Genomic DNA, 24263 nt, shown 5'->3' on the forward strand with positions numbered 1-24263 from the left:
CTCTATATATTTTTTATTTATAAATTTTATTTACAATATTTTTCTTATAAACAATGGCACTAAATCTTATATTTTAATTCTATCTTCGTCCTTTCCTTATCTATTATACTTGTTTTATATATTATATATTATCTATTATAATTGTTTTATATATTTTATATATTTATATATTATCTATTATAATTGTTTTATAAAATTTATAAATTTATTATATTAAAAAATCAGTTTCAATATTTAATTAACTTTATTTTTTTTTAATATTAAAAATATACAAATAATAACATAAAGATTTTAAATTTAATTTATTTTGTTAATGTTAAAATTGTTACAATATAACAATAATTATTAATATTCTCCAAAAATTTCTTCAACAATTTCAAATAAAAAATTATTCTTAATATTATAATTTAGTGATATTATATATTATATATGTATGTTTTACACATACATGTGTTACATATACATATGTATACATATATATCTACACATAATATAATTAATGTTAAAAGGTACCACATTTAATACTTGATATTTAGTTTTTTGAACTTAATTTTACTTTATCAATAAATAAAAATATTATATGTACAATTTCAGTCTTAAATTATAAAGAAATTAATAATTACATAATTAAACATAAATAATTGATTTGTAATAATACATTAACTTTGTACTTTTTATAAAATATTTTACATATAAAATAATGCATATTATAAAATATTATAAAATAATATGCATTATTTTATATATATATATATATATATATATATATATATCTCATATATTATAATGTTAATATATATTAGTCACATTTAATTATTTTTCTTATATAGAATTAAAATTTATATTTTTTTATAGTTTAAACTATTAAAATAATAATCTATTTAATTTTAATTTTAATTGATTTAAACATAATTCATTTAACATTCATTTAAACATTTATTTTGTTATTTTTTTCTTATTTTAATATTATTATCTAAAAATATTATTTTTTTAAATATTAATATACAAAATTGCTCTTTTTTTTATCAAGAATATTTATAAATTCATATATTATAAATTATTTATCTTACTTATTAATTATTAAATTAAATACAATATTAATTAACAATAATAATGAATGAAGTAATAATAAGTATATACAACATTATACAATCTTCTATAAATTATATAAACATTATTTCAAATCATTTCACATCAATATTATTTTGTTCAAGAAATAATGTTAAAACATTAAAGACACATGTAGACAAAAATTAATATACCATTAAGTATTCCAATCAAATAATTCATTTGTATCCCTGATGTCTTTGCAAATCTGAAAAAAAACAAAATATATAAAAAATTAGAAAAGAATAAAATTTCAGAAGAAAAAAATAAAAAATTCACATATATAAATTCACATTAATTGTTATAGTGTTATTTAATAATTTGATAGTAAATTTTTTTAAATTTCAACTTACCTTTGTTTAGAAGGACTAAAAGGAGTAGGTGGATTGATTCCAGGAATACTGCTATCTTTGTAAATTATAAACCAAGTAAAACCCATCATAATAAGACCACATATTGCTGCTTTTATTAGCCATCCATATGATTTAAAAAATAATGTCATTACATTTACAACATCATCGTATTGACTATTATTAACAAATTTTTCACTTATAATTGTTAATTGTTTTATATTGAATTCTGATACATCAGGTACATATAATAAACCAAATATATTGGATATATTTGAAAATATAGATGTTGTTGATACTATATATTTAATACTATTTTGTGGCTCTAAAATACTACCTAAGAGATGATATATAAATATCAATAAAAAATTTACAATACTATATAAAATATCCAACATGCAAAGCAGCAATAAAATTTGTTTTTATAATTTTAAACTTATTAAAAGTTATATACAAAATGTTTATCGTTATGTCAAATATATAATTTAAAAAGCATAATCTATTAAAAATGAAAAAAATTAAATTAAATTCATAAATTTATTTTAATGACTCTATTACATAAGTATGATATTCCATTAAAACATAAATTATTATTTTAAGCTTGTCAATACGAAGATATTGAAAAAATTATTACAAACAATACATTCCTTATGCTTGATCAAATGTATAAGATATGTATGTACAGAGTATAAACACATGCAATGTCTATTAACAAACACGCTAAATTTACAAAACAAAGATTTGAATAAAGTATTATTTTCCTCTCAATATCACTTACCATAATTTATATATAATTTTCCCAAAACAATAGATAATGATACTATAAAGAGTAAACAAATAAAATTCCATTCATTCATTTGTAATCTTTCCCATAACCTCATTAGTACAATGCAATTTTTGTTTGTTACTAAATCATTAGTTTTATTTAAACGAAAATTAAATTTCTTCTCGCCCATTTTAATTTACAATTAATAAATACTTATATGTCTGCATTGGATAATCACAAGATTATAGAATAACAAATGATATTACCAAAATGTATTACCAAAAATAACAGTGAATAATAATAATATATAAATAGATATACGATTCATACATATGTGACACACATAAAATTTCTACGCATGCGTTTGGAAAACGTTTATTCAGGACTGTATCATTATTAATTTTTATAAAAATTCAAGAGTTAAAATTTTTTAAATATTAATTTAATCTTTATAAAAAATATATACAAATTCTAAAAGAATTTAAAAAATATATTATTATAGCAAATAAAATAAATAAAAGATAAAAACAATGTTTGAAAAATTTTCCTGTTCTAGGTTTATATGTTCTTCAAAATAATTTATTTTTTCTATAACTTCATTAATAGTATCATATGATTATATAGTTATAAAATAATATATTTAATATATTATATTATAAAAACAGATGACAATGTTTTGTAACGCTACTGTAATTATAAGATTATGGAGGGGTGAATGATAGATTGGAGATTCCAGTTAACCGCATTCGTCATTCGTTTAACGGCGAAGATTGGTTGTGTAAGGGAGCTGGACTCCACAAGAAACGAATTGTGTATACTTATATAAAATTATAAACGTGTATATATGTATTATTAAAAAAAAATGGCAATGCAAGAAGAAATTGGTATCGGAGATTTGGTTCTTTTGGATGAAATCACATTAGAAAAGATTGTGGATAATTTACGAATTAGGTAAGATTATATTTTGACTAATGGTGAATAAGGCGGTAAATTAGGAAATTGGCGGGAAATTAGGAATATAAGTTATTTGTTTCTTAAAGAACATGACAGGTGTCCTTTTTTGTATTCCGATGATCTTAGTAAATACTTCATAGATCATCCACCAAGAGGGCGTGGCTAACCGTATATTAGCAGGTGGTTATAATTCGGCTTCATAATTTGGATTTGAATTCGATCTATAAAATCGATGATAATAAACTATGTCAAAATTAAAATTGCTTTTAATTGATAATATAATTTTATATATAAATATCAATAATTATGAATTTATATATTCTATATTTTTATATTTATGTAAAATCTATAATTATATATTCAACATTATAATTATAAATATTTAACTTTCATGTTTTTTATAAAAAAAATTAATATATGTTCAAGAACGATATATTTAATTTTATAATAAGAAATGTTTAAATCTTATCTCGTTTTGTATTCTATGAGTCATCGGTTTGTAACTTAAACTTTACATTAACTCAACTAATGTATTTAACAATCAAGATGTTTTGGCCTTTTATTTTATATATATATATATAAAACGTAATTAATTATTTTATATTTAAAGATGGATTATTTATTTTATTCAAGTATATACGTATTAAAATACAAATTATTTAAGAAAAATGAATAAATTTAAGCGCGCGATTGATAAATAATTTAGCAGAATAATAATTCTAATATATTATTCAATTATATATTAATATTATTTTACAGACAATATTTTATAAATAAATACATATATACATATTTATTTGTTATATAACTAACTATTATAACATTTGATAATAATAGTATCAGTAATAGTCATTTGATATTAGTAAATGATAAGAAGATAATTGATGAAAAGATAATATTTATTTCTTAAAAAAAAAATTAGTATTGTAGATAATAGTATTGTAATTAATATTGTAAATTTTTCTTGAGTTAAGTTTCAATAATATAATATTCTATATATTGAATTTTTATTGATTTAAATTAATTGATTGATTGATTTTTTTATTATTTATATTATTTATTTCACTTATTATTATATACTTATTATATATTATTTTATATATATATATAATTTTAGATATAATGGTGGTAAAATTTATACATACATTGGAGAGGTATGTGTCAGTATAAATCCATATAGGAATATAAATATATATGATAATGAACATATTAATAAATATAAAGGTAAAAAATTATATTGTAAATATTTGTTGTTTAAATAATATTAAAAAATTGTCAAATATTTTATATAAATATAAAATAATTGCATTTGATAATTATATTTTAGACAGAGAGTTATTTGAAAATCCACCACATATTTTTGCAATTGCTGATGCAGTGCATAAAGAAATGAAACAACAACGACGTGATACTTGTATAGTAATAAGTGGAGAATCAGGTTCAGGTAAAACAGAAGCAAGTAAAATTATTATGAAATATATTGCTGCTGTTACAAATTTAAGTGGTCAACAAGAAATAGAAAGGTACATAAATTATTCATAAAAAATATATTTTATTATTTAAAGTTTTTAAAAAATTATTCTATTTTTAAATATAATAAAATAATTATCTTTATTTTATTTATCTTTGCAATTTTTTATTTTTAGCTAAAATTATTTTTTTTTATATTTCAGAGTAAAAAATATTCTTATACAATCCAATTCAATATTAGAAGCTTTTGGAAATGCAAAAACAAATAGAAATGATAATTCATCTCGATTTGGAAAATATATGGATATAGATTTTAACTTCAAAGGGGATCCAATTGGTGGGCATGTTACTAATTATTTATTAGAAAAATCAAGAGTTGTATATCAGCAAAATGGTGAAAGGAATTTTCATTGTTTTTATCAGGTATTTACAATAATTTAATTTTATTTTATTATTTTTTACTATGAATATAAAATATTTTATTCAAAATTTTAGTTAATAAATGGATGTAGTGAAGGAGAATTGAATAAATTACGTTTGGTACGAGATCCAGCTGCATATTTCTATGTTGGTGCAGGAAATTGTAATAAAGCAAGTCCAACTGATAAAAGTGATTATAAAACTGTTACCTCTGCTATGTCTATTCTTGGATTTACTCAAAATGAAATGCAAACAATTTGGAATATTATTGCTGGGATATTACATTTGGTTTGTTATAATTAAAATAAAAAAAATTAAAAAGTTATTAGATTGTTCTTAATTTGACATTTGATTTATAGGGTAATATTACTTTTAAATTTATTGAGGATAAACTTTTTATTGAAAATAGAGCTGCTTTGAATGATACAGCAAATTTATTTTCTATTAGTATACAAGAATTAAGTACGGCTCTTACTCAAAGAGTTATTGCAGCTGGTGGAGAAGTTATGCAAAAAACTCATACTTCAACAGAGGCAGAATATGGTCGAGATGCCTTAGCAAAGGTAATGATTTTTTTTTATAATTTTTCATTATATATATGTATATAAAAAAATGTATATAAAAATGTATATGAATATATATAAAGAGTAAGTGAATATTATTTAAAATTTGAAAAATAAATTATATTTCAGGCTATATATGAAAGATTATTTACTGAAATTGTATCTCGCGTCAATAGTGCAATTAATGTAAATGATACAGAAACTTATAAAAGATATAGAACTGTAATTGGAGTACTTGACATATATGGTTTTGAAATTTTCGATGTAAATAGTTTTGAACAATTCTGTATTAATTATTGTAATGAAAAACTACAACAATTGTTCATTGGTAAGAAAATCTTATATAAAATTATTGTATTATAATAAAATTAATATTTATAATATTTCAGAATTAGTATTAAAACAACAACAAGAGGAATATGAAAGAGAAGGTATTGCATGGCAAAATATTGATTATTTCAATAATCAAATAATTTGTGAATTAGTAGAACAACCTCATAAAGGAATTATAGCAATTATGGATGAAGCTTGTCTTAATGTTGGCAAAGTTACAGATGAAGTTAGTTTTTAATTTATTACTTTATTATATTATTTTTTATATATATTAATAATTTATATTTATTACATATTTACTATAAAATTAAATTAATTATAACATTTTATTAAAATATTATAATTATTATATAATAATTTTTTAGATGCTTTTGGAAGCTATGGATCAAAAATTACTTGATCATAAACATTATACTTCTCGGCAATTAAAACCAATGGATAAAGAACTCCAACATAAAGTTCAATTTAAGATTAAACATTATGCTGGAGATGTAATATATAATATTAGTGGTTTTTTAGATAAAAATAAAGATACATTATTTCAAGATTTTAAACGTTTACTTTATAAAAGTAGTAATCCAATAATTAGTAAAATGTGGCCTGAAGGTGCTCAAAATATTTTAAAAGTATGTAAATATGCATTTTATAATTGCTATAAAAATATTTTTATTATTATATTATTTTATTTTAGACAACAAAAAGGCCTTTAACAGCTGGAACTCTTTTTCGTAATTCCATGACAGCACTAGTTAAAAATTTAACAAGCAAAGAACCATTTTATGTTAGATGTATAAAACCTAATGAAGTTAAATCACCGGTTGTATTTGACGAAGAAAGAGTCAATCATCAAGTACGATATTTAGGTCTTCTTGAAAATGTATTAGTTAGAAGAGCAGGTTTCGTATACCGTCGACGATATGATACATTTTTAAAACGGTATTTATATTCATATAAATGTAATATGATTATTAATCATATATTTATATATTGTTATATTACAGAAATTCAATTATATTATTAAAATTTTTTTTTTATTAGATATAAAATGATATCACAATATACTTGGCCAAATTTTAAAGGTGGTAATGATAAAGATGGTGTGCGTATGTTAATGGATGAAAAAGGATTCAGTAATGACGTGGAATATGGACATACTAAAATATTTATTCGTTCACCTAAAACACTTTTTGAATTAGAGAAAGTTCGTTATTTAATTTTTATCTAATTTAATTTATTAATTTAAAATTTTTGCTTATTGAAACAATTGTTAAAATATGTTTATTTTTAGGCACGTAGCGATTTAATTCCAGGTATCGTAATATTATTACAAAAACAATGGAGAGGATATTTATGTCGTCAAAAATATAAAAAGATGAAAGCTGCCCTTGTTATAATGAAACATTATCGAAAATATAAAATATATGCTTATATCAAGGAACTAGAAAAAATATTTCGAAATGCAAAAACAATGCGAGATTATGGTAAACATTTAATTTGGCCTCGTGAAAACTTCGCTGTAAGACATATAATATCTGTTTTAAAAATAATGTATGAAAGATGGTGGGCATGGATGATTCTTAGACTTATCCCTAGAGAGGATTGGCCTCAACTACGATTAAAAGTATGTTATATTTATTAATTAAAATATTTAGCTTAACTTTTATCTAACTTAAATCTACTTATCTAATTTAAAATGTTTAACTTTAAGTTTTAATTTTTTATATTAATATTATCTTAGATGGCCGCGGGAATAGTTTTACGTTCAAAGCGATTTCATTGGGGACAAGATAGACGATGGGAAGGGAATTATCTTTCTAAACCGGATGAAAATGCTCATAGTGATATTTTTAATTCTTCAATAAATAATCTTCGCAATACTGATCATTTTAAAGCAGTTTTATTTAGTGCATTTATTAAAAAAACCAATAGGTTTGTATGAAATATTATATTAATTTATTATATAATTTATTATATTAATTTATATTAACTGTAATATAAATTGTATTCTAAATTTTTAATTACAGATTTAATAAATCAAAAGATCGTGTACTAGTAGTTACCGAACATGCAATATATAAACTTGAAAATTCTAAATTCAAAAATATGAAAAAAGGTATGCCAATAACAGAAATAACAGGTTTAAGTGTATCACCTGGAAAAGATCAACTTATAGTAATTCATTCAAATCGAGGAAATGATTTTATTATGTCAATTATTGCTAAAGATGATAGAATTGGAGAACTTGTTGGTATTTTAAGTAATAAATATAATCAGTGAGTATATATTGATTATTCAAAATTTTGTTTGTATAACTTTATTATTTAAATATAAATTAAAATGATATATTTTATGTTAGATTACGTTTTGCTGATTTACAAGTTACAGTGGATGTAAAACTTAAATGTATGTTAGGAAATAAAAGCAAAGTTTTACGATTAGAAGTAAATCCTGAAGTTTATGAACCAACATTTAAAAAAGATGGTGAAAATATTATATATGCCATTCCGCCGTCAATTGGTATAATTGATGGAAGCGTTGCTACAAGGTTTCATTCTAGAACTACTAATTAAAGTACATAATGTTTGAACTGCCTTTTTAATATTTTATTATAAATATTACAATTAAATTATTACATATACTAAAATAATATTCTGCAAAAGTATTTTTTGAAAATATTTTTTTATTTATAAATTTTTTAATGTACAAATTTATAAATAATGTTAAAAACATGAATTAGAATCGTAAGTTAAAAACAAGTGACAATATTAATTTAATAACAAAAAGTATTTTGATGCAAATAAATAAATTATTAAAAGTTATTAAATAAGTAATTACTATATAAAAATAGTTTAACATTGCTTAATTAAATTTTATGTAAATACATACAAAATTCACTACAAGTAATGCATTTAAATTATAAAGAATAAATAATGTATTACTTAAGTGAAATAAGTTGTAAATTTTTCAATTGAAATGTTAGAATATTATGAGTAAACATAGAATAATAAAATAGGAAAGTAACACAGTATTGTTTTAAAAATGTATCATTTTTTGATACAGTAGTCTTAAATGTTTATCAATGTGGCATTTTACTTAAAATATTTTTGAAAATATATTTTTACATTAGTATTAAATATTTATATATTATAAAAAAATTTAATTAGATTTATAAATTATATTTTATAAAATATTTTAAAAATATAAATTTAATTTTATAAAAAATATATAATTTATATTCATGTTAAAATTGATATAAAATTGATATATATAATTGATAAATTGATATCAATTAAGATTAATAAAATTCTAAATATTAAATATACAAAAAATTAAATACAACTAAAGAATTTGTTATATTGTTTAGATTTAAAATTTTCTAATCTTGTTAATATTATGTAAATGATGTTATACGAATTGAAATATAAAATGTAAAACACGTTATAAAATAGTGCCATTATATAAATAAATCAACGTTTTTACATATTTTTACATATTTATATCAAATTGTATCAGCAACTATAATTGGGCAATAAATAATAAATTATTTATATGCAATCAAAATTTCTAATATTTTTTTGTAAAATAAAAAACACAACTTTATTATTTATTATATTTTTTATTGTTGAAGTGTAATAGAATACATTTTTTATACAAAATAATTGTATAATCTAATCAATGCGTTGATATAAATATATATATCCTAATTCTTTTGGTGGATTTTCAGATAATGCAACCTGTAATAAATGATTCAAATAAATAAATTTTATTATGTTTAATTTATTTTATATTTTTTATACATACTTTATCATCATTAAATATCACCCATCGATTATTTTTCAGAAGATGGCATACATAATGTCCTACCATTGTCGATGTACCCATATGTGATATAAATCCTACTAATTTATATTCTATAAAATATAAAAATGCAATATTTAATAGTACAGAGAATAAACATCAAAGTAAATTAGTTTTTAAATATATAAATTTGTATAAATATGAAATATTATAAAAATATAAACATACGATTGATTCCATCTCTAAATATTTCCTTGGAATGTTCTGGTTCATTTTCACTTTCTAAAGCATCCAATTCATTTTGATGACTAAAAATCCAATCTGCTGCACGTTCTAAATTATTATCAGTCGCTTTAAGAGCTTTTGTTGCTTGTTCTCTTGTGAAACTCATTCCCATTAACATAGCTACAGCATCTTCATTTGCTACAAATTTATTTTTTTCTAAAAATAAATAAATATATATAATTAATAATTAATAATTAATAAATAAATAAATAAATATATATAATATAAAAATATATATAGATTGATAATATATTTATAAAAGAATTTGTAAAAACATTTAGTTACCTGGTTTGATATCGATTCCAGGAGGTACAAAAGGATCTGCAAAATCTGAATCTGCAATATGCTCCATTAACCAATTTGTGGCTGCTTCTAAACCACGATTTTCTGTAAAATATAAAGCTCTTTCACAAGCTTCTGGTGGAAATCCCATATCTGTCAATTGATTCAAAATCACGGAATCATAAACAAGTGGTGGAGGTTCAGTCCCAACTGTTTCTGGCAATAATTCTTCTGTAGGCTGCAAACCAAATCCTCGAAGAGAACTTAAATTTAATATGTCTGGCATTTCAACTGCTACATCTAACTTAACTGGTGTCCAATCTTCTTTCATCATAAATTTTTTTAAATGAATTAATAGATAGTCCGGAAAAGTAGCAAGTCTAGTTGTTCTATAAAAAATATATTATTATATATATAGTATTAATTATGTACAATATATTATTATACATTATACATTATATTATAATATATTATTTTACAATATTACTTTTGTGCTGTTGTTTTTTCATTTAAAGCTGAGCTATAAAATTGTTCCACTATTTCTGGTCGAATAAATGTTTGCAAACAAGATGATAGTTTTATACGTGGTCTGACAAGGGTATTCGAATCCAATTTTTGTCCTTTTGCTTCAGTTTCATTTTTCAATGTTTCATAAGCTGTGACTTCATCCTATATAAAATATATATATAAAGATAATTTTCAAATTAAAATTTATAAATTATATAATTTATTTACCTTATTTACAGCAGTTTCTATAGGTATTGGTAGTGGTAATAAATATTCCGTACGATAAGTATACTTTACTTTGTTAGAACGACTACATTGATACCTTTCTTCAACTTGAAATTTAAAACAATCGGTTGGATTCATTTGACGACGACTGTGACGCTGTGCGATCAATTTCCTGATATTAGTATTGTAACTTCGTATGAAAAATGAAGTAAATTATTTTTATATATCTGATTAAAAGTAAAATATAATATGATTACATTTATTATGTTTATGATGTGAAGAAAAAATTCTTGTGCATCTTGTTGTCGATTTGAGGAAAATCCGGGATGTCCACGACCGACTAATGTTTTAAACATCCGAGGCGGAATACCTTGTCGTGATTCGTGTTCATTGTTTGTATCTGATGGATCAGAGTATTTACCAGAAAGTAAACCAATTCCAAGTTTAGCCCTACAATATCAATCTTGTATTTTGAAGTTATTTACATATTATAATTTTACTTACATTTGAACATTAAAATCATTAGCTGGATCGGTGTAATTTTGTTGAAATATCTGTGATGCACCATCTATAAATCTGAAATTCACCTCCGATTATTAAATACTGATCCTATTATGAAGAAAGACATAACGTTTTATTAAAAAATATATTGATTGAATAATTATTACAATATTGTAATATAGTAGTATAGTAGTAAAAATTTTTTTCTATGTATATTTCTACTATATATTTGTATTATATTTAGTTTCTATAGTATAATTTATCTGCTTGAAATTAAATTACAAACCTTTTAATAAAATCTGGAATCACAAATAACATTTGCATGACACTATTTAAATAACAAGAATTTCCTAAATTAGCAAGTCCTGTATATCCAGGTCCATACAAAGGTGTTAATTTACTTGTTGCTTCTTGAAGTGCAACCCATTCTCCAAATCTTTGATTGAGATCTAATTCAAGTTCTATCATAGATTTATCAGTTTTCTCCATTTGAGCAATATTAATACCCCAATGAGCTAAATGTGATACTAAATTTGGATCTTCAACCATATCATCTTCATCATATGAGAATACATCTGCTTTTCCTTCTTTAGTTATAGTTCCTAATTTCACAGCTAAGGAATAGCCTGTAGCTCTATAATGTTCAACTGCATGATCATTTCCTCCTGTTCCATCATAAAATTTACGTCCACAAAAAATACTACCATCAGTTAAATTAAGCCAAAGATTTTGAGTTAAATCACATTTTTCACATTTCCATCCATTGGGTGGTATCTTTTTTCCATTATCTAATTGTTTAAGATTTGCTGCATGTCTATAAATTTGACATTTATATAAGATGATAATAATGTTTTACACTATAACAAATATTTTAGTTTTAATTCTTACTTTGAAACTGCTTTTATTTCTCCATCCCAAGTTCCAGTCAATGCTTCTACTTCAGCTACTTTTGTTGCAGATTCTGCCTCCAATATATATTTAATTGTAACTTCAACCTATATAAATTTTATGTATAATTTATTTTCATTATTATTTTTGTTTTTTTATATAAAACTTACTTCTTGGGGTAAATTATCTGTTGGATATGGTATCGTAATAAAATCTGGTAAAATAATAATTTGATAAGATTCATGATAAGTATATTTTTGCTGATCTGGTGTAAATCCATCAGCTGTTCCTATTGCTAATCTAGTAATTTTCTTTTCAGGACCATCTCCTTGGTGTTTAGAAGGAATCTAATATTTATATTTAATATTTAAATATATATGTATATATATATATATATATATATTTAACATTATATATATATATATATATGTATATATATATAAAACATTAATTATTATATATAAACAACCCATATTTTATGTCAATATATTTTTTAATATTAAAATTTAATAATTAAAAAGCTTACTTCTTTCCTTCTTCTTTTAATATGTAAAAATATAGGATTTTCTGTTAATTGATAATAATGTTGTATATAATCCTGACCTAATCCCAAGAATGTAGTAAGATTAATATACAGACCAGTACAAGTATCCTTAAAAAAATAATGAAAATAATAATACAATTAACAGATTATATTATCATCTTTAATTATAAAATCATCATGAAATCTTACTGGTGTATCAAAAGAATAAACACATTCATCCTTGTATATTTTATCATTTTTTTGCGGTATCCTTATTTTGGATAAATGTTTCATTAATTTCTCCATTATAAACAAAATGTAATCACTATAAAGAAACAAAAATATCTGAATAAATTGAAAATGACCGATTTAAAGAACACCGGTTTGTTGTATTGATGATATACGTGATTTGAGAAATGAGACGAAAGAACCGGAATATATTCGATTCTTCTCGGTTCTCTTTAAAAATCAGTGGTGCTCAAGCTTCGTCACACGATTTTTATACTTCAATTTAATATAATATATTTAAGTATATTAATATTGTTTAAAAAATAATGAAATAAAGAAAAAATTTTATATTTTATTTATATTTAGTTTTTAATTAAATAATAAAAAATATTTTCCTTTTTTAGTTTTTAATTTTTATATTTTTTAATATACATATATATATATATATATAGAAATACATCGAATAGAACAAGCCTTATTGTTTCATTAAACAGCCATCTGAAAAGATATATACATAAATGTTATATATATATATATATATAACGTATATGATGATTCATATTGTCATTAATACAACCTAAAATAAAATTTATATTTTATTTAATGAAAAATGATCACGAAAATTTGATTGATAAAAAGTATTAATTATGCGTATCATTTATAATTTACTGTCATTATAATTTATATTTATTTTTGTAACAATGGAAAAAGAAAGGTAATATTTTCTTTTAATTATATGCGTTTATTTATAAAAATATAATTACTTTCTAGTAATATATTTAAATATATATATAAATTAATTTAAAATATATACACTAATTTAATTATTATTTATATCAAATATTTTAATAAACAAATTATTTAATGACATGTTATAATCATTTAATAAATTTAATATTATAATCATTTAATAAAAAATTTTTTGTATGTATCAGGTTCACTATGCTCCTTTTAGAACCTGGGGAGATATTTTTTGAAGATTATAGTGTTCAAATGAAATTATTTGATAATTCCACTTCAGAAGAACAAAACTGGAAAGATGGAAGATTAAAATTATGTTCAAAATCATTAGTATTTGTAAATAAAGATATTAATCAACCTTTAATTAAGATTCAACTTAAAGAAACTCTAACTATTGATCAATGTCAATCCAACAATGATATAGCAAAGTTAGTATACTTTTGATTTTTAACATAATTATAATTACGTTTTTTTATTAACAAATTTTATTTTATTTGCAAGATGTGGCAATATATTATTGGTTCAATGTAAGCAGTATGTAAAGATGCTAGAGAAGAATATACTTGCACCATATAAATTTATACATCAAAATGCTACTTTTCATTTTTTCTTTAATTATGCAAAAATAGATGATTACCTTCCACATATTCTACAACTATTTAGAGCAGCTACTTTACCAACTGCTGAACAAAATGCTATGGTATTTTTTAAAATTATTATTTATATTATTACATTAAAATATAAATGTATTAAATTATTATTTTTATATAGATTATGGCTATTGTACATTCTCGACAATCTAGAGTATCATTTGATACTTCATGGTTAGAGGATTTATATGAACAGGTAGTATTAGAAATTCAAGCAAATAAAGTATTACCTCTTGTTATAAATCCAGGAAGAATACTTTTAACAACTTCAAGAATTTATTTTCAACCTTATAATAATTTAGATCAAGTATGTATTTTAATGATAATTATAAATAATTTTTATTCATACTAAAAAAATAATTTTATGATTTTAGCATCCAGTTCTAAAAATACAATTGAAAGATATTATTAATATCAATAAAAGACGATTTCTTCTAAGTCAAATTGTAAGTGTGTTCTTTTAAATTAATATAATCATTACAATTTGATATATATTAATTTTTTTTAAGGGGCTTGAAATTAAATGGTTACGTCAACCTGAAAATAAGGCTGAACATTTATTTATATCATTAAAAAATCAAAATGATAGAGATGAATTATATACAAGTTTATTAAATCAACCTACAATTTCTTTAGAAAGAGTACCTCAAGATCAAATGACTATGAGATGGCAAAATGGTTCTTTATCAAATTATGATTATCTTTTGTATATTAATAGGTAATTTATATTGATTATAATTATAGTATCAAATTTTACAATATTAATTAATTTAAATATTATTTTTCAGTTTAGCAGATAGAACTTTTCATGATTTAACCCAATATCCAGTTATGCCATGGGTATTACAAGATTATACATCTACTACATTGGATTTAAAAGATCCTAGAATATATAGAGATCTTTCAAAACCTATTGGAGCTCTTGAATCAAATCGGCTAGAAAGATTAAAGGTTAATTTTTTTCATATATATATTTATTATTTTTATTTTTTCTAATAATAATGACTTATAAATGTCAGAAATATTGATATTATATTTTAGGAACGATATTTAGAAATGTCAGAACCAAAATTTTTGTATGGTTCTCATTATAGTGCACCAGGATTTGTATTATTTTATTTAGTACGAAAGTATCCTCAGTACATGCTTTGTTTACAAAATGGAAGATTTGATCATCCAGATAGAATGTTTAATAGGTATGTATATTTTATAAAAAAATATATTACTACAATTTTTTTCAAAGTACTGAATTCATAAGCATTAAAAAAATGTATGTATTATTCAGTTTAGTAATGATAATAAGAGTATGTGAATAAAGTTTTTAATCGCACAGACAAGCCAAAATTTTATGGTAATTGCTTATTGTACCATAAAAATACATAATTACTCTGTCGACTCTGCAGAATCGATTTTTTGTTTCACTCTTACCAACAAAAACACCTAACAGTGTAGCTGACGTATGGAAAAATGTTTTGGTGAACATGTCTGACTTTAAAGAACTGATCCCGGAATTTTATGACATAAACAATGGTGGTGATTTTTTAGTAAATAGTTATGGTATTGATTTTGGTTATCGATATGATGGAACAAAAATAGGAGATGTACAATTACCACCATGGGCAAATGGTATGTAATTTGCAATTTACAAATAATTATTTAAAGTTCAAGTAAATTAATTATTGAATTCTAGGACCAGCTCATTTTGTACAAATATTAAGAAATGCTTTAGAGAATGATTATGTTTCTCAAAATCTTCATCATTGGATTGATTTAATTTTTGGATATAAACAAAGAGGAATTGAAGCAGAGAAAGCTAATAACGGTAAATTAAATATTTAATTAAAAATTAATATGTAAATAATATTTATTCTATAGTATATAAATTATATTAATATATAATTTATATACTATATATATACTATATATATAGTATATATATAGTATATAAATTTATAATAATTTATTAAATTATATTAATAAATTATATTAATAAATCATATTCAATCATTTATATAAATTGTATTAATATTGTATTCTAGTATTTTTCCATCTATGTTATGAAGGAGCAGTAGACTTAGATACTATTAGAGATATTAATGATAGACATGGTTTGGAAATACAAATCATGGAGTTTGGTCAAATACCAAAACAAATTTTTACTTTACCACATCCAAAACGTTCAATGTTTATTTTGGATAAATTATATACTGAAATTGATTCAATATCAATTAAAAATGGAAAAGGTATAATATATTTTTTTAATTGATAAATTTATTAAAATATAAATTTTTATTTATTATGATTAATAAAAATATTGTTTTCAGAAAATGAAGAAAATCCTATAGAGATTTTCAAATTACATGAATTAATAATGTTTCACTCTCATAAAGAAAGTGTAAGTAGTATTATCATAACGAATAGAGAAGAAATAAATGAAGTAATATCAGTAGGACAAGATGGAATGCTTAAATTGTATAGTATAAAAAATAAAAAATTAACGCGTAATGTACCTTTATCATCATTACCACTTTCCTCTTGCATATCATATTATACATCTTCTCATCGCAATATATTAGTTGCCGGTTCTTGGGACAATACACTGTGAGTATATTAAGTAATATTTTATTTATATTATATTATTTATTTATATTATTTATAATTTTTATAATATTTTATATTTGTATATATTTGTATGTGTATGTGTATTTTATTTTATTAATTAATATTTTTTTTTACAGAATATTTTATGATATTGAATTTGGTAGAATAATAGATGTACTTCAAGGTCATGAAGATGCTGTTTCTTGTTTAGCATTAAGTACTACTCGTCAGATTATTATCTCTGGTTCATGGGATTGTACAGCAAAAGTTTGGCAAAGTTATTCTTCTGGGACAAAAATTAAACCAGCTGAGTGCCTTATAGCACAATTAGATCATGATTCAAAAGTAACTTGCATCAATATATCAGGGTAAAATTATTTTTTATATTTTGTAAATTGCATTAAATATATTTTTAACTTTATTAATATTAATATTATATTTTTATCTTTTTATATTTGAAATATTTATAGAGACGAAACATTATTGATATCTGGCACAGAAGATGGAGAAATTTTTTTATGGAATATGGATACATATAATCTTCAATTCACTGTAAAAGGTAAATAATTATAAAAAAAATAAAAAATAATTATAAATAATTATAATAATTAAAAAATAATTATTTTTTTTATTTTAAAATGTATGATTATTTTATTCTCTACAGCACATAATTGTAAAATAAATGCAATGGTATTTGATCAAGAAGGAAAAAGTATAATATCATGTGCAGCAGATAAAATGTTAAACATTATTGATATTTATACAAGTACTCAGATTTATCGTACGACTATAGAATATGAACCTTTAACATTAACATGGTTCAAAACCTTTTTATTAATAGGAGATAACAATGGTAATATTAATGTTTGGAATCGTCAAGGAGCAATTTTTATTACGCAAATACATTGCCATGATGGTACAGTATTTTATATATTAATATTAATTAATTGTAATTGTTTATATTATATATCATAAAAATCTATTACTCTAATATTTGATTTAGTTTAATTAATAATTAATTAATAAAAGCTAATAATATTTTTAGGTCCAATTAATACATTATCAGTATCAACAAAAAATAATATAATCTTAACTGGTGGAAAAGATAAAAAGATAATTGTGTGGAATTGTAAAAATGTATAATTAGTAATATTTTTAAAGATCTTTTAATTATAAATTTCATTATTAATTTATAATAAAACTTTTTAACTTAGTAAACATACAGCAAAAAATTATACATACATGCTATATTCATTTGAAATTGTTATAATATTTGTTGAATATTTTAATATTTGTTGCATATATTTATATTTATAATATTTTAATATGTCATACTGTTATGCATTCCCAATAGTTTATAAAAAAAATTTCAATATAAAATTACATACGTTTCAAATACTGTTTCTTTAATATATACTTTTTGCAAATTTAACAAATTTTTATGAATAATAATACGTAATAAATAATTTTTTTTTAATTTTTTAGATATATTTTAAAAAATTTTAATACCAGTTTTATATTTTTATAAAAATTCAAATCTAAATATAAGAAATATAAAAAATTAATATGTAGTATTATATTTAAATTTAAAAAAATTAATAAAGTTACATTAAATTTATGAAATGCAACTGTAATATACAGTTACATTTATAATTTTGATTATATATTAAATAATTAATATTTTTTAATATTGATTCGATATTTCATATTTTTTATTATAAATATTTTCATTAATCTAATTTGGATATAATTAAAAAAAATAAGTTCTATTTATTTTTGTTATTTTTTCTACATAGCTTTTTTTATATGTTTAAATAAAATTTCATAAAAATAAATTATATAATACAAATATTCATTACAAACTCTAGTTACAATTGTTTTATCGTATGTTCATACATATTTTTTCATTTATTATTATTTACTTGAATAATCCAATGCATTATTCATCTAGTTTTTTCAATTGTTCATATGTTATAAAAAATATTATATTCCATGGTCCCATTCTAAACCAAGTAGGTACAAAACCCTTGTATAAAGCTAAAAATCCTTCATTTTTAAAAGTCTATAAAAAGAATAAAATTCATATTATTATTAAAAAGAATAAAAAAAAATATACACACTTTTTTTTAGATTTATATATATATATATATATATGTTTGATACTTGACATTATATACCTGTACAAAGCAATCTATGCTACCATTATAAATATGTGGTGGTAATGTACCACCTGTAGTACGTATCCTTCTCTGATTCATTAAACGTGTCTATAATAATACTATTATTTAATACTTTAATTAGATAAAAATATAAACGAAATATTTATAAGTCATTTACTTACACGAACAACATCTATAGGAGTAGAAGCAATTGCACTTCCCATACTAGCTATAAAACTGGATCTGAAATATATAATTATATATGTATATGTAGAAAATATATTCAATTTAATTTTAAAATCTTATTTTGTTACACTGAATTAAACCAACCCTTATCCAAGCACTATAAATTATACATTGTGATGTCTACAATGTTACGTAAAATAATTTGTTTAAATATTTTATATAATATATTATATTTTTAAAAAATAATAATAATAAAACAAATTTTTAAAAATATATAAAGAAAAACAAAATAAGTAATTTTATATTTTATCATTTGAAAATTATAAATAATAAATCTATATGAAAGACATGTTAATCAAAATAATTTATAATGCAATTAATCATATAGATCATAATTTTAATAATTTTATATAAAACAAGAAATATTAAACATAACTTCCATTTTGATTCTCTGTGGTCATCTCCATGTCCACGTACTGCACGTGCCCATGTGCACCACATGGCACATGGTGTGAAAGAACCTGGAAATAAAATTTTTCATTTTTAGAAAAATGTTACTTCCTTTTTAACAAATATAAGTCATTACAGCAATTATATGACTTATTTAACTCATTACCTGTTATTCTTAAAAACAAAAACATCTATACTATATATACAATATAAAAATAAACTTCAAAATTAAAATACAGATTTTTATTTGTTAGTTACATTTATAATATAAGTTTTAATAAGTTTTTAATTATTAAAATTCATAAAATAAAAAAATATTTGACTTTAAAACATAAACTTAAAAAACAAACAATTTTAATATTAAAAATATTAAAATAAATAAAAAAATTTTTAAATAAAATTAATATATATTTTTCTATTTAAATATACTTACATGACATCACATATTGTAAAAGAGCATAAAATTTGTTTGCTTCAGAAATTCAATTATGAAATATTTATTAGTAGAATAATAATGTAAGAAACATGTTACATAAACAGAAATAGCCCGGATAAGGGTTCATTTTGGTATTATTATTTTGGTATTGATATTAAATAAATTATTTAACAATATAAACTTACTTTTGAATAAATTTGTTATATAATAAATTAAAATATATATATTAATAATTATATTATTATGGTAATATTAATAAATTAAATATATAATAAGTATATATACAAAGAATAAAATATAGAATTAAATACATGAGTAAAAATGATTTACTCACACAAAGTGATTACTAACACTGTCTCCTAATAAAATCATAAATTTTTTTTTACTATAATCATATATAGGTAGTTCTACAGCTGCAATAATTGCTGCTCTTTGGGCAGTAGGTCCTACACCCTATATAAAATTTTTAATATAAAATTATATTTATGTATACATGTGTTTATATATATATATATATATATATATTTCTAAAATTTATAAATAATTAACTTACTTTCCATAAACCACAAACACCTTCATGTTGATATACATCTTGAAAGCAACCAAATAATGATAAATTTGACTTGATTCCAGTTACTTGCATACGTACTTTTACTACATCAGTAGGATTAGCTATAGCACTTGAAATAGCACCAGCTAAAGCAGCACAAATAATATTTATAATAACTAAATCATCTGTTTCCCATTTATCCATTGCTGCTTTTTTTAAAGAATAGTAGGTACCAAATTTTATAGTTCCATAAGTAGCTTGTCTTAAAATAGCTGAACTGATTCTATATATAAATAAAATAATTTTATTTAACTCAATATAATATTAATAATATTAAAATAATTGATTATTTTTAATAATAAAATAACATTATATTAAAATAATATTTTGTCTATATAAATTACATTTACCCAGAATATAGAGCTTTGAAACCTTCTTGTTTTGATATCTGAAATAAAGCATCAGTCATACCAGAATATTTTAAATGTGCATATCTTTGATCTAATTTTTGTCCTTGAATTTGAAGACGTGTTTTTGTTGTGTCCAAAGGAAAAGTACCTGTTCAAAAATATATTTATAGAAATAATAAATAAATAAATTATTGATTTATAAATAAACTTTTACAACAAATTAATTGTATTATATTACATACCTAACTCTGCAAAAATTGAAGCTAAACCTCCGTAAATAAAAGGTTTCCAATCATTCCACTGACTCTCTCCCATTACAACTTTAGTGATTTGGTACTTTATTATAAATTAATAAATATAAATTATTTTTTAATTTTTTATTTTTTTAAAATATTTATAAATCTAATGTAATTTTTAATTTTGATATTTTATTGATATTTTATTGATGATAGAGTTTATAAAATATATTATAAAATAATTAAGAAACTAAAGAACTAGGTTATGTATTTTGATTAGAAAATAAAGAGCTACATTCAGAATTCTAAAATAATATTATACAAAAATATTTAAAAAAATATAATAATATAAATATGAAAAACGTTATATTTATATATATATATATGTGTGTGTATGTGTGTGCACGTGTGTGTACGTGTGTATGTATGTATATTTTTATAATATATAAAACTTTTACTAAAATTAATGTCTTCGTTAATAAAAATCACTATACTTGTAACCGTAAATGTCTAAAAGTATATTATATATAAACTTTAAGTATAAGTAATGATCAATAATAAATAGTAATTTTTTATATCACTCTTTTTATTTTATTTGAAAATCTATTTTTATTAAATTCAAAAGATAGATTAATCTAAGCATTATTTCTTAAAGATATTAAAAAAAAATTATAAATTAAAATTGAAAACTACAACCAATCATTGTGAATTTACTGCAAATATAAATATAGTATAAATTCTGAAAGTTCCTATATAAAATTTTCCTAGTTATATGAACAAATAAATTTTATCTTCAATTACGTTTAAATATATACGATTTATGAATAATTTCTATTATAAAAATAGTAATGTGCTTTATAATTTAATTTAAATTTAATTTTTCTTATTGTATTAACAAAATTTTATTTAAAAAAATTGATACATAATAAAATACAATTAAAATGTATAAAAAATTCAATATAATAAAAAAATCTTTAGATAAAATTTTTTAATCAATAAAAAGTATAGAAATAGTATATTATATCATTCACATGTAAAGTATTTCAATCTATTCGAACTGGGACTCTTGTATGTATTGCTGTACTGCTTTGATAAATATATACCTGTGTTAAAATTGCAATATCAATTATAACTTGAAGAGTGCTACAAAGTTCAAATTGAATTGGAGCTTCTCTTATAACAAAATAACATGTTTTAAATGCATCACCTAATGTCCACATAACAACCATAAAAATACTGTAATTATAAAAAAATAATTTAAAAATATAAATATTAATTTTTAATTTAATATTATTCAAATAAGTATTTATTATTAATTTTTTATTATTCTTGTTATTACCTCATTCCATTAGTAGATTTATTAAAAAAATTACGTAGAAATTGTGGTATTCCAAGCATAGCTTCTGTTAATACTGCAAATAATCCAATAGTTTCAACAAATATTGGTATATCTATTAACAAATATGTTAATATTCCTATTAATGCCGCAAACAATAGCATAAAATCTAAATAAGATTGAAAATCTGTCCATTTCCAAAAAAAATTTGCATCAAAATCTAAACAAATTAAATTTAAATATAAGTTATAAATTTTGTATATAATATACATTATATTTATTACATATAATATATATATATAATATATATATTATTTTCATTTATTTTGTCATTTAAATTTACCTGAAAATACACGTTCTCTAACTTTTATTACTTGATTTCTACTTTGTACACTTATACATAGTTTAATCATTATAAACATAGCAACAATCATAAATATACTTTGTAATAAAAGAGGTATTTCATAATGTTTCCCAAACCTGTAAAAAAATATATAATATATTATTTGATATGACAAAAATATATCAGATATATAAAACAAATATACAAACCAAAAGAAAATACGTAATGTATTAGCAATTAAAAGTGTAAGGCATACATAAAGAGAAAATCCTTCTGCACTATCTCTTTTTTTAATTTCTTTGTATTGTGGTACATATGGAATAATACCACCAAATATCATTGCTCCAGAAGCAACCCAATTTCCTAAGTCCTTAATAGTTAATTGCTCATAAACATTATACATCATAATATTTTTGTTCTATTTTCATATTTTATTATCTATAATGCTTTGCAGTATATACTTAATTCTAGGTTATGGCTCCAATCTTTTTAAATATCATATTGACAATGAATCATTAAAATCAAATAAACCTGATAGTAAAAAAAAATGATAAATTGTGTAAATACATATTATCTGAAAAGCGATAATATATATATATGTACATATATACATACCTTATAACGACTGACTTTTATTTAATATATAGTTTTATTACAATTAAATATATTATTAAATCTATATATATATGTATGCATAAAAAATTTCTTATTATAATTATGAACATTGATAAACTAAAGAATTGATACAATGTTTAGTTACCGACAATAGGTAACATAAATTGTGATACATTCAAGAATTTAAGTATGACTACAGATATAATTATAAATGAAGTATAGAATAGTTTCGATAAATATACGACAAAGTGAAGAATGATTATATTGTTGCTTAGTAACCCATAATAACAACTTTAAATTTATATATACGTGTACATTACAGTGTTTTTCATATCATTATACATTTCATA

The 24263-nt window shown here is 20.9% G+C and overlaps 6 protein-coding genes across 9 annotated transcripts; 2 read left to right on the plus strand and 4 right to left on the minus strand.

The window, feature by feature from the left end:
• Positions 1–283: 283 nt before the first annotated feature.
• Positions 284–2582, minus strand: LOC107997803 (uncharacterized). Its single transcript, XM_017056649.3, has 3 exons — positions 2236–2582; positions 1461–1794; positions 284–1315 (listed from the first exon to the last, which is right to left on the minus strand). Exons 1-3 carry the CDS (start codon positions 2411–2413, stop codon positions 1231–1233), a joined length of 597 nt encoding a protein of 198 aa, XP_016912138.1. The 5' UTR covers positions 2414–2582; the 3' UTR covers positions 284–1230.
• A 374-nt stretch (positions 2583–2956) lies between these two features.
• Positions 2957–9739, plus strand: LOC107997915 (unconventional myosin ID). Of its 2 annotated transcripts, XM_017056857.3 has the most exons (15): positions 2957–3174; positions 4295–4401; positions 4505–4700; positions 4851–5070; positions 5143–5355; positions 5427–5630; positions 5760–5958; positions 6020–6189; positions 6329–6589; positions 6655–6899; positions 7002–7164; positions 7252–7584; positions 7702–7892; positions 7988–8236; positions 8320–9739. In XM_017056857.3, exons 1-15 carry the CDS (start codon positions 3086–3088, stop codon positions 8531–8533), a joined length of 3054 nt encoding a protein of 1017 aa, XP_016912346.1. In that variant the 5' UTR covers positions 2957–3085; the 3' UTR covers positions 8534–9739. The 2 variants fall into 2 exon arrangements, with proteins under 2 accessions (XP_016912346.1, XP_061931231.1); XM_062075247.1 differs by lacking the exon at positions 4295–4401 and having other exon boundaries at positions 3030–3174.
• LOC107997920 (ubiquitin carboxyl-terminal hydrolase 5) lies at positions 9560–13616 on the minus strand. Its single transcript, XM_017056867.3, has 13 exons — positions 13183–13616; positions 12976–13101; positions 12620–12796; positions 12450–12556; positions 11848–12375; positions 11565–11636; positions 11318–11510; positions 11064–11216; positions 10816–10997; positions 10332–10717; positions 9990–10202; positions 9765–9874; positions 9560–9697 (listed from the first exon to the last, which is right to left on the minus strand). The coding sequence occupies exons 1-13, from the start codon at positions 13276–13278 to the stop codon at positions 9632–9634; spliced, it is 2409 nt and encodes an 802-aa protein (XP_016912356.1). The 5' UTR covers positions 13279–13616; the 3' UTR covers positions 9560–9631.
• Positions 13617–13655: 39 nt separating this feature from the next.
• Positions 13656–18410, plus strand: LOC108002609 (protein FAN-like). 2 transcript variants are annotated; one of them, XM_062075248.1, is made up of 16 exons: positions 13656–13915; positions 14136–14369; positions 14443–14641; positions 14713–14898; positions 14966–15037; positions 15101–15309; positions 15380–15542; positions 15633–15787; positions 16039–16217; positions 16282–16413; positions 16631–16834; positions 16916–17192; positions 17330–17560; positions 17663–17751; positions 17857–18108; positions 18238–18410. In XM_062075248.1, exons 1-16 carry the CDS (start codon positions 13902–13904, stop codon positions 18333–18335), a joined length of 2694 nt encoding a protein of 897 aa, XP_061931232.1. In that variant the 5' UTR covers positions 13656–13901; the 3' UTR covers positions 18336–18410. The 2 variants fall into 2 exon arrangements, with proteins under 2 accessions (XP_061931232.1, XP_061931233.1); XM_062075249.1 differs by lacking the exons at positions 13656–13915; positions 14443–14641 and having other exon boundaries at positions 14227–14369.
• Positions 18411–18937: 527 nt separating this feature from the next.
• Positions 18938–22325, minus strand: LOC108002610 (mitochondrial uncoupling protein Bmcp). Of its 2 annotated transcripts, XM_017064383.3 has the most exons (8): positions 21626–22325; positions 21384–21531; positions 21207–21256; positions 20977–21119; positions 20758–20876; positions 19534–19594; positions 19370–19459; positions 18938–19254 (listed from the first exon to the last, which is right to left on the minus strand). In XM_017064383.3, exons 1-8 carry the CDS (start codon positions 21696–21698, stop codon positions 19132–19134), a joined length of 807 nt encoding a protein of 268 aa, XP_016919872.1. In that variant the 5' UTR covers positions 21699–22325; the 3' UTR covers positions 18938–19131. The 2 variants fall into 2 exon arrangements, with proteins under 2 accessions (XP_016919872.1, XP_016919871.1); XM_017064382.3 differs by having other exon boundaries at positions 20977–21256.
• Positions 22326–22496: 171 nt separating this feature from the next.
• LOC107997788 (solute carrier family 66 member 2) lies at positions 22497–24049 on the minus strand. The gene is made up of 5 exons (XM_017056627.3): positions 23914–24049; positions 23508–23829; positions 23299–23435; positions 22959–23175; positions 22497–22855 (listed from the first exon to the last, which is right to left on the minus strand). Exons 2-5 carry the CDS (start codon positions 23702–23704, stop codon positions 22663–22665), a joined length of 744 nt encoding a protein of 247 aa, XP_016912116.2. The 5' UTR covers positions 23705–23829; positions 23914–24049; the 3' UTR covers positions 22497–22662.
• Positions 24050–24263: the final 214 nt, after the last annotated feature.

This window comes from Apis cerana, linkage group LG5 (assembly GCF_029169275.1).
Source record: "Apis cerana isolate GH-2021 linkage group LG5, AcerK_1.0, whole genome shotgun sequence".
NCBI lineage: Eukaryota > Metazoa > Arthropoda > Insecta > Hymenoptera > Apidae > Apis > Apis cerana.

Excerpts from the sequence above, each read along its gene's own strand:
- LOC107997788 (XM_017056627.3), bottom strand. The coding sequence starts at position 23,704 with ATGATGTATAATGTTTATGAGCAATTAACTATTAAGGACTTAGGAAAT. Across the intron at positions 23,176-23,298 it reads TAGAGAACGTGTATTTTCAG|ATTTTGATGCAAATTTTTTT; the intron begins GTAAATTTAAAT and ends TAATTTGTTTAG. Across the intron at positions 22,856-22,958 it reads AAATCTACTAATGGAATGAG|TATTTTTATGGTTGTTATGT; the intron begins GTAATAACAAGA and ends TTATAATTACAG.
- LOC107997920 (XM_017056867.3), bottom strand. The coding sequence starts at position 13,278 with ATGGAGAAATTAATGAAACATTTATCCAAAATAAGGATACCGCAAAAA. Across the intron at positions 12,557-12,619 it reads CAGATAATTTACCCCAAGAA|GTTGAAGTTACAATTAAATA; the intron begins GTAAGTTTTATA and ends AAATTTATATAG. Across the intron at positions 9,698-9,764 it reads TGATATTTAATGATGATAAA|GTTGCATTATCTGAAAATCC; the intron begins GTATGTATAAAA and ends CATTTATTACAG.
- LOC107997803 (XM_017056649.3), bottom strand. The coding sequence starts at position 2,413 with ATGGGCGAGAAGAAATTTAATTTTCGTTTAAATAAAACTAATGATTTA. Across the intron at positions 1,795-2,235 it reads AAAATTATATATAAATTATG|GTAGTATTTTAGAGCCACAA; the intron begins GTAAGTGATATT and ends ATCATCTCTTAG. Across the intron at positions 1,316-1,460 it reads TTTAGTCCTTCTAAACAAAG|ATTTGCAAAGACATCAGGGA; the intron begins GTAAGTTGAAAT and ends GTTTTTTTTCAG.
- LOC108002610 (XM_017064382.3), bottom strand. The coding sequence starts at position 21,698 with ATGGGAGAGAGTCAGTGGAATGATTGGAAACCTTTTATTTACGGAGGT. Across the intron at positions 20,877-20,976 it reads GTGTTTGTGGTTTATGGAAA|GGTGTAGGACCTACTGCCCA; the intron begins GTAAGTTAATTA and ends AATTTTATATAG. Across the intron at positions 19,255-19,369 it reads GCATAGATTGCTTTGTACAG|ACTTTTAAAAATGAAGGATT; the intron begins GTATATAATGTC and ends TTCTTTTTATAG.
- LOC107997915 (XM_017056857.3), top strand. The coding sequence starts at position 3,086 with ATGGCAATGCAAGAAGAAATTGGTATCGGAGATTTGGTTCTTTTGGAT. Across the intron at positions 3,175-4,294 it reads GTGGATAATTTACGAATTAG|ATATAATGGTGGTAAAATTT; the intron begins GTAAGATTATAT and ends ATATAATTTTAG. Across the intron at positions 6,190-6,328 it reads TTGGCAAAGTTACAGATGAA|ATGCTTTTGGAAGCTATGGA; the intron begins GTTAGTTTTTAA and ends ATAATTTTTTAG.
- LOC108002609 (XM_062075248.1), top strand. Across the intron at positions 14,899-14,965 it reads CTTATAATAATTTAGATCAA|CATCCAGTTCTAAAAATACA; the intron begins GTATGTATTTTA and ends TTATGATTTTAG. Across the intron at positions 18,109-18,237 it reads GCAAATACATTGCCATGATG|GTCCAATTAATACATTATCA; the intron begins GTACAGTATTTT and ends TAATATTTTTAG.